This window comes from Actinia tenebrosa, unplaced genomic scaffold (assembly GCF_029948245.1).
Source record: "Actinia tenebrosa isolate PJP-AT-01 unplaced genomic scaffold, QUT_ActTen_1.0 PGA_scaffold7__59_contigs__length_16204524, whole genome shotgun sequence".
Classification (NCBI taxonomy): domain Eukaryota; kingdom Metazoa; phylum Cnidaria; class Anthozoa; order Actiniaria; family Actiniidae; genus Actinia; species Actinia tenebrosa.
Genome location: NW_028292584.1, coordinates 1,484,362 through 1,494,400, shown reverse-complemented (window position 1 = coordinate 1,494,400; position 10,039 = coordinate 1,484,362). Strand labels below are relative to the sequence as shown.

Genomic DNA, 10,039 nt, shown 5'->3' with positions numbered 1-10,039 from the left:
ACAAAGTGCGTTGCACTATATCCACAGGGAGCCCAATTTAGATCAAACTTAAAGGTAATGTTAATTCTAACAGTAAATAAACTTGTAAAAAATCGATTTTTTTTAATTCGAGGTCAAGATGGTGTCCTCCGTAATACGAAAGAGTGAAAAAAGATTCAAAATATGCACTCGCCTATGCTTTCCTCATGATAATTCCCAATCTGATATCCTTTGTCGTCTGACCTAAGCTATTGACATAAGTGCCTCTCAAATTTCATGCTCATGAGCCAAATTGAAATGTTTTATGGGTCGTAAGAAACAAATAAAGAAATACTCTTACAAGAGAGCAACTAAACTCCAACTCCACAAAAACTTGACCAAAAAGAACCCAAGGATGGGGAATTCATTTTTTCGCTCCTGGAGCGTGCACTGGGTTGCCCAATGTGCTGGTATGCTGGAGCTTATTTAACACCTAATCTTTGTCATGTACCGCTATTTGGCAGGAGCGGGTACTTTGGAACAGTTTAGGTGTATTTTTCTTTCAGAATTTCCGAACACTTATTTTTCTCACATCAAATCGATTCAAAAGTGTACACCTTTTAAATGTGTTTTTTTAAATAAAATTGTACCGCTTTTGTATAGTGAAGTGGAATGACATTCGATTAGCAAAACTATACAGATGCGGGTTTGTGGCGAAAAAAATATACTTCAATGTACATGGCCAAATTGTGAAGCGACATAAATTCGTTTAGAATATGTTTTTAAAAATGGTTATTTGTTTTTGCTAACTGTTCTGAAGTTGTCGATCTCTCCATGATCGATTATATTCTTCAAATATTGTCTTTTTAAATATCCAAACCAGTGAGGTGGAACTGTGAAACTCGGTTAGTACTAGGATTCACGCCCAAAGCTACCAGCTCTATTACCGCGTAGTATTTAACGATATATTTATGTATATGCCTTTAAGATTAACTAGAGACTGAAAGCCGTCGTGTTTTCCTTTAGGCTCTACTAACCTAACCCACTCCATTGAAGCCAGAATACTGCCGACTGAGTAGCTGTATTAATACTAATAAATATCTGAATTATAATCCTAGAAATCTTCTTTTACTGCTCAATTATATTACTTCTAAAGCCCGGAATTACATCCTCAGCTGCTAAAGCCAATCTATGAGCCCAGAATCTATAAACACGTCATTCAAATCCATATATGGGTACTCTTGCGCAAGAATGCACTTTTCACGATTACGACTGGGCTACCACAGGCAACCCAGTAATGATAGATGAAGTAGAAGTATGCAAGAATCTTGAATTATCAGGTTCTGGAAGGGTATTCTCGGGAGCCGGGAAACGAATAAAATACAGCGCGGGATCCGGGAATCTAGAAAAAAAGCTTACTAATTGATTCGAGATATTGGCACCAGCACTAACTCGGGAATTGCTGAATTCAATGTCCTGATGTGAGATTTTGCTTTCTGATTTTCGGGAAAAACGTGAAAACAATTACAATACAAAATAAATATTCAAACGCCTTTGGATTTCAGGAAAAAATAGCGCGTGATTTGGGATCCGGACCCTGGATTATGTACAAACAGTTTCAAATACTAAACACCATTGTTTTCATAAGACTGCAATTTAAATAAAAGTGAGCGCTAAGATTTTAACCAAATTTTCAGAATCATGTATTAATAACCTGATCTTAAAAAAATGGGTGGGGGGGGGGGGGGGGTGAGAAAAATTGTAGAACAAGGCTTGAAATTGAAATATAAAAAGTGACTGCTTTGGCGACCGTCCATAATTGTTTTTCACGACTGAATTACCAAGTTTCGATAGGTAAAATAGCAAAAATATTGTCTCTTTTCGTATAAATCGAGTTCATTTTGTGCTTCACGAAAAATTTCAAAATGCACTATTTTTCAAGTTATAATTCACACTTATTAAAGCATTCAGTCGAGGCTGCAAGGTTCAAATGGAATGATCCTTTGAAAGTACCTTGTAGCCTCGCTTCATTGCTTTGTGTTCGATCAGTAAACTGATGTATGGAAAATGGTGAATTTTGATTTCTGCAAAATAAATTTTCAAAGTAAGGCGCCTCCTTCACGTCCCTGTGAACTTTCGTGGATGTCGTTTTATTGTATAATAACAATAGTCTAAGGGGCCGTTTACATGATACCGGAATGATTTCACTCCACTTAACGAGGATGAAATGTCATACCGCGTTTACACGAGAAAAATTCCCAATACGAGTTGAAGCTTGAAATGTTTCACACGTTGCTTCCCAGAGAGCGGTCTTACTCCGGGATGAGTGTTCGTACCACGTTCACATGGTGAGCAATATGAAATATCGTTCCAGAACGAGCATCTTGTTCCGGAATTAAAACCGGGATGAAAATATTCAGGAATGACTGGTTCCGGAATATAGGACTTTTGCAACAGTTAGTCACGTGACCCTACCCCCTTAAAAAGAGAAGTTGTGTTAAAACAACATCATAAATGAAAACGGCACCTAGATATCACTGTAGTAAGAAGGCAAAGTCTTAACTCATAATGTTGACTATGTGCTAGATGGCAAGCTTTGCCTGTACGAATCACGCGATTTTGTGTTTAATGTCTAGATTCAGGAATGACTGGTTCCGGAATATAGAATTTTTGCAACAGTTAGTCACGTGACCCTACCCCCTTAAAAAGAGAAGTTGTGTTAAAACAACATCATAAATGAAAACGGCACCTAGATATCACTGTAGTAAGAAGGCAAAGTCTTAGCTCATAATGTTGACTATGTGCTAGATGGCAAGCTTTGCCTGTACGAATCACGCGATTTTGTGTTTAATGTCTAGATTTAAAGTGCTTATAAGCCTTTACACAATATTTTCAGAATTGATTCTTTAGATAGTGAATAGTTGATTGTGAAAATATTCCGTCATTTGAATGTTGGGTCTTTGAGATAAGAAGGTTAATATTCCCAATATGTTAATGACCATGACGTAACATAAGGGATTTGAGTTATTTTGTGGCAATTTTTAATATTGAACGCTGGACATTTTTTGAAAACAAATTTGTAAGAACCTTTACATGAGTCACGAGTAAAAGGGTGATGATTTTAAAATACTGTATTCCAGAACGAGTGCAGTGTTGTATATATTAAATGATCCGGCTTATGTTAGGTCATAGTCATTAACATATTGGGAATATATTGGGAATATAAACCTTCGTATCTCAAAGACCCAACATTGAAATGACGGAATATTTTCACAATCAACTATTCACTATCTAAAGAATCAATTCTGAAAATATTGTGTAAAGGCTTATAAGCACTTTAATGTTATTATGCTGAAATTCCAATGATGTTTAATTCATAATTCTACGAATTCTGCTTCCGTTTATGTTTGCGTTTCATACTTTATTTCATCCAATTTTTATTTATATGTTATAACTTATATGTGTGTATCGATATTCATTATACCTTAATCATATCTATTAATTGTAAACTTTATTTTCGTCTTTTGGTTTTTATTTGCATCATAATATTGATATTTGATAAAGGTACTTTTAGGAATACAATTTAATAAGAATACTAGTTGTAAAAGACAACGTTTCGCTGTCATCTCGACAACATCATCAGGTCTAATGAAAACTGTAAACTCTACTATATTGATATTATTGTAATAATAGATGTCTGTCTTTCCTTTTAACCTGCCTCGAATAACTTTAAGCTACTTGCAGGTAAAAGTGTAATTACTTATAAGTCTATTAATTCTATTAATTAAGTCAATTGATTGAAAACAATAAATGTCAAATGTCATTTCTCCTATAGTCACAACATTCATTATAAACTGAAACTTTTCTTACAAATATTGTGGTGCTCTTTTCAGTTTTGATGTTCATTTTGACACAACGTCTATTTCTAAGGGGTCAGGGTCACGTGACCAACTGTTGCAAAAAGCTTTGCTCTGGCATCATGTAAACGGATACAAAGAAATATATGGCAACCGGGATGAACTCGTTCTGGAACGAAATTTACTCCGCGGTATGTATCATGTGAATTGACACTTGACAAAAGGGGTGACGACAACGAATGTTAGCCATTCATCGGTTAACACAAATCAATAGAGTAATGATATTTTATATTGGTAGACATAGAATACATTTTAAAACGTATGTGTTTACATTTAAATCTTCATTAGATCCCTATATCAGTTATAAACCGAGTGGTCACGTCTTAAATGAGGATGAAAAAAACAACAGATTTTCATCGGGAAACGCGATGAATGCGCTGTCGGACACCATTCATTAACTCACAACCTCAACAAAAAAAAAAAAAAACAAAAAAAAAAAAAAAAAAAAAAAAGACGGGATTTGCTTATTTTTATTTCACAACGAATATTTCTAATCAAAATGGCGAATGGCAAACTCGTGGATGCCCTTCCTACTTGTACTCTTTAGAAATTTGGGTTCCCTGTGTTCCTCACGCTGACAAGAAAGTTGCGTTATGCATATTCAATGTACATCATATCTTGAATTCGGATTTTTTCGCTGATTTTTCTACATAAATTCTAAGAATTATCTTGAACGCCGTAAAAAATTATTTTTAGCTCATTGTCATTAAAGAAAATTTAAACATTCCTTTTTGTGCTTTCAGTTATGTTCATTTATAGTACACTTCTCCAGTTTAGGAGCCTAGTTTTTATTTGATGCAGGATGCATCAATCTTTCCTCCATTCTTTTGATATAAATAATCCGAAGGTAAAGCTATGTTCGAGTGTGAGCATGCTCAGTGCCAGCCTGCCCTGGTGCTAGTCATCCCACATCGATAAATAGCATTCGAGCTTCTTGTATAAATACTTTGTCCAGTACCCTTTGTTGGATAAGAAGTTCGTACGTGTTTTTATTATATGACCGTGAATCTTAGAGCCTGGACACTAGCATATCGAGCAATCTGATTGGATAGATCGCATCGCGGACTAGATTAACCGGTCCGATCGCATATTTATCTTATGGCGAAAACATTTTGTCCTTTTCAATGAAAAGTGGTCATATAATAAAACTCTTATCAACCGAGCTTGGTCGGTTTGTACGGGATAATCTTGACCTCGGTCAAGATTATCCCGTACAGACCTCCCGCTCGGTTAATAAGATCTAAATATAAAGTGCGAAAGTTTCGCGTAACGTTGTAAACAGATGACGTAAGACGATTGATAAGCGTTTAATTATCGATCTGCTAACATCTTAGTGAGTGAGTGAGTGAGTGAGTGAGTGAGTGAGTGAGTGAGTGAGTGAGTGAGTGAGTGAGTGAGTGAGTAAGCGAGTGAACATTTGCATATTCAGACCCCTAACAATTAGCTCGTCTCTAACGAATCCGAGTGAACATTGTGAGAAAGTAAAGCATAGCAACATGAAATTTTGAACTTTGCTCGAAAAATCGCCTATATCTTTTGCGAAATTACGGTCGCAAATTGGAATTTCGCGGACGAAGGAACTGCGCTGGAGAATCCTGAGAAAAAATCCTAGATATCCGAAGGGAGAGACGTAAAGAATTCTGCCTCACATGTGATGCCGAGTCAGGAACTACATAAGTATGGACTATGTATAAAAAAAGAGGCTACGTGGTCACGTGACTTAAGCTCAGGTCAAACGTCGAACTTCACGTATGAGCCGAACCTAATTGAAACAATGGATAATAAGGCGTCGACGTTGACGCATAAGCCTTGAGAGGTTAGCGGCGGGAGTATAACACCACGTTACCCTCGATTTCCTGGAGTTTTTTCCATGCTAAATTCTGTGATGAATCCGTGCCCTTACATCGAGGGTCAGCCTAAATTTGATGCGTGGTTTTGATCTATTAACGTTTCTTGTTCATGTTTATTTTCCATCACTTAAATTTGTACTTATATTTACCAAGTTTTTCAAGAGTTGTTCGTTTCGTGCTTTTTCGTGTTTTAGGGTTTCCTCTAAACAGCTTTCCTTTATCTTCAGTTCGTTTGCATAATCACTGGCAGCCTTAAGAATGGCAACCTTGGATGCCTTGTCTTTCCCGGCCAAGTCAGGTATAATTTCACGCAATTTCTGGAACCTGTTATTCAAATCGCTTCTCCGATCTCTTTCCAGCTTGTTCCGAAGTACTGGCGAGCTTTCCGCTGTTGAAGAGTTTTCGCTGTTTAGTGTTTTATTTTCCAATTTATTAAGCAATTTTTGTCGTTTTTCCCGTTGTTGTCTCGATTCATGGTGTTTTCGCTTCTTTTCTGCTCGTTTTTCTTTTATTAAAGCAATATCGATTAATTTATTATCCGCTAATTTTTCTTCGTGCTTAATCGATGATTGCTCGGAAGCGTCGTCGGCCGTACCGTTCAGTTCTCGGGACTCTGGGATTTTGGCAACACAAATTGAAGTACATGAATTTGATGGCTTAATTTCCTCTCCCTTAACAAACACTTCGTCATCAATTGTTTGTTGTTTTGGGGCAGTCGCTGGAAACTGAAAAACTGATCGATTTATCGACTTATCCAAGCTTTCCAACGAAGCCGGTGTAAAATTATCAGGCAGGTAAATCGACAAGTCATCGGAAGACTTTCGCGACGAGCAGCATATTTCATACAAAGTCGTAGGAGTTTTAATCACCGGTGATGTATTCACAGAAAATAGAGGCGACAGAATTTCTAAATTATCGATTTCTGATATGGAAGTTCTCGGTAAAAAAGGGCTCCTTGGAACTGAGTCGTCCATTCTCTCACTCAATGCTACATTGAATGAATTACTATTAGACTCGTTTGCTAAACTCACAGTAATTTTAGGCCACGATAAGTGTAAATCCTTAAAATCTCTCTGTATTTCCAAGCTAGGAAGTGTCTCTTTTGTTGTATACAATTCATCTAGATCTGGTACAATTTGTAGGCTTTTACTCAGCTGGGAATTCAAACTGCTTCTTTGGATATCCTCTTGAGCGAGGCAAGTCCCCACGAATCCTTCACTGTTTTTATCCATGTTAAGAAAATCATCAAAATCAAGCTGGGATATCAGAGAAGCACGTCGAAATGAAGCTGGCGAACGCGGACTTGGAATCATCCCCAAACACTGAACTCAAAATAAGATTTCTAATGTTTCAGTTCCTCTTCTCTAGGGAAATGCAAAGAAATTCCAAATTAATGAATAAACTGTTGTCTTTGTTTCTTCTACGAGTCACTGACGATAAATAATTTTCTTTAAAAGCGGTAAATTATTTTTTTCATGGAATTCTTACAGCAGCAGTGAATTTGTGTTTTTCAAACAAGCGTTTTTACGGCATCCCAAGTCTAATAGTACCTGCTATTTCTTGTACGTATTTGATGACGTCAGCTCTTGTTTACAGACTGATTTTGAATATTAAATCACACCGTTTTTCTAGACATTTCCATAGCTTTGGAAATTAAATTTTAAAAATATCTTTCATGGTCCATCTAGTCTAAATTACAGAATGCAGTGCAAAATAGCCTCCTGGAGAGTGAAGCAGAATGGTTTAGAAGCAATGGAACTAGATTATGCCTCATTTAAAATGATAATATTTGCATACAAATGAGTGAAGAAAGACCCAACTGAACCAATACTGTTGCCTAGCAGCAGCACTTATCTGTTTTGACATTTTACTTAAAAATCATTAAAAAATCTAGATCACGCGTCTACTTGAAAACACAAGCAACCTGTTACATACGAGGGAGGAAGAGAAAAATATATAAGAGAAATTTTCTTACATGTAAGGTGAAACCTTGTTTTAGCCTCATAGAATCTAACAGACCAGAGTGTGGGTTACCTAGGGTTATTGCTATTTTGATGGAATATTTTTCCCCCTGCTTTGTTAAAAACCTGAGAGAAATAGATCCTTTTAGCTTGGGCATTGTGTTGGCTACCAAATCAGACGTGTCATTTCCAGAATGAGCCATAAATTTGTATATGCAACTAGTACTCATGCCAAGTCAAGCTAAAATCAGATTAGAAGCAATTTGATAATCTCGTCCTTTATGCTTCTTCCCTGCAAAGCATTTTCTGGCTGTTCTCCTTGCTTTCTGCTAGAAGCTTGGAAATTCACCTTTTCGGCGCTAGCCGTCACGTGGTATAAATTGTGTTTGATTGTGTTACGGTCACCTGAGAAGTTCGGATATCGTTCTCGGATTCCCATACAAATTCACTGAGTTTAAAGAGAAAATTTAGATAGATTTCTTTAGTTAGCTCTCTCAACAGCAGTAAAAAAAGCTTCAATCAAGCTAGAAAAATGATATTTTACTTGTATTTAGAGAGCTAACTAAAGAAATCTATTGAAATTCTCTCTTTAAACTCAGTGAATTTGTATGGGAATCCGAGAACGATGTCCGAACTTCTTGGTGACCGTAACACAATCCAACACAATTTATACCACGTGACGGCTAGCGCGGAAAAGGTGAATTCCTGAGGTGCAATGCTCTGAATTATATTATTTGACAATAAGTTAACGGAAATTAAACTGACCCAGTTCCATTTATTGTCCAAACTTGGTCACATGTTCACTTATCAGTAATTTTTATGTGTTCTTTTTAAGGGTCTGTTTAAAGACCCATTGCCACTTACCGTGATGCATCACAGTTTGTTTACATTTTGAATCGTGTCACCACTGAAAAAACAATTCTAACCTTTTGAATAAACTCTTAAAAGAATGTAAAAGAATCATTATTGTGCCTTAGTGCTATGTCGGAAAAGAATTTAATATGAAGTTATTATTCAATATGTGAATCTTTGAATTTCATGGACCACGAAATTCATCTGTGACCGCGGTGCATCACGGTAAGTGGCAATGGGTCTTTAAATTAAATTTCAAATTCGAGAAACTCGTTTGTATATGAATGAAAATACAGGTAGCCCAAGCTGGCTATTAGTGCTTGACTTATCGTTAAAATACAGTCAAAAAAGAAAAAAAAAAAAAATCAAAAAAAAAAAAAAAATCAAAAAAAATCAAAAAAAATCAAGAATTCATACAAATAAAGGTCTTACCCTGCGTCTTGTTTTCGTTTGGGTCTATGTGAAGTTTCAAGCCATTTGCTTCAATCTTGACCGAGTATCGTACGTAGTGGAGTATCATACGTATTTAAAATATGTAGCGCACTAAAGCTCGCTTGAACCCTCGATATGTGCCACTAATTCGCTTCTAGTTCAGTCAAAATTACACATCACGCCGAAATTCCTTCAATCCAATACCTAACACATCAACACCATTGACCTCCGTTCAGCTATTCAACGCTATCCATTTTTAAAACAACTTTTTAGCAAGGTTATCTTCAATTCTCCGTTCTCACGACCAGCAGCCGTGCAAAGGAATTTGACCGTCGTTACAAACGCCTCCCCGTCGCATTGTTATTGGTCAACATTAGCGGTGGCGTGTGTTGACCTGATGTGAAGGGTACGGTGAGGCGTTTGTAAAAAAAAAACACATTCGTACACAATCGAGGCTAAGGTTGAGGCAAGAGAATATGAATACTTAATATTCTCTTTGTTGAGGTCAAACGTCGAACCTCACATGATCCGAACAAGGCGGTCTTCTTTGATGTCATTAGGTTCGGCTCATGTGAATTTCGATGTTTGACCTTAGTCTTATACTCCATTCACACCACTGAAGGCTTAAACATGTTTTAAAGTGGTTTAACTAAACAGGTTTGGAAAACTATCTACGAATACTGCACAATCTTTGGTAAAATAATGCATGTAATGCATTTTTTGTCTTGCTCTGATAATATTTTAGAAAGTTTCATTATATTGTAGGTTTCTAGTTTCTCATTTTTTCCCCAAATGAAAACACAGTTTAACTAAACACGTTTAGGTCTGAATGGTGTTTAAGACTTAGCAAAGGTGAACTCGAAATGAGAATATTCTTACCAATTGTTAGTCCAGTCATACAACTGTATGAAATAATGTCAACACAGTAGAAAATATGCAAAAAAAAAAAAAAAAAAACGTGCAGCCTTTTATATTCACATCACCCATAGTGCATTTATGGCTTGTTTTGCAACTAATAGCTGTACTAGCATTACCGCTAAGCCACCATCAATTCTCCAGGAAGCCATCA

At 36.4% G+C, this 10,039-nt stretch overlaps 1 protein-coding gene across 1 annotated transcript; it reads right to left on the bottom strand.

Annotated features, from left to right (window-relative positions):
* Positions 1-4,086: 4,086 nt before the first annotated feature.
* LOC116306252 (uncharacterized) lies at positions 4,087-7,250 on the bottom strand. Its single transcript, XM_031716274.2, has one exon. It carries the CDS (start codon positions 7,036-7,038, stop codon positions 5,839-5,841), a length of 1,200 nt encoding a protein of 399 aa, XP_031572134.1. The 5' UTR covers positions 7,039-7,250; the 3' UTR covers positions 4,087-5,838.
* Between the last annotated feature and the right edge of the window lie 2,789 nt (positions 7,251-10,039).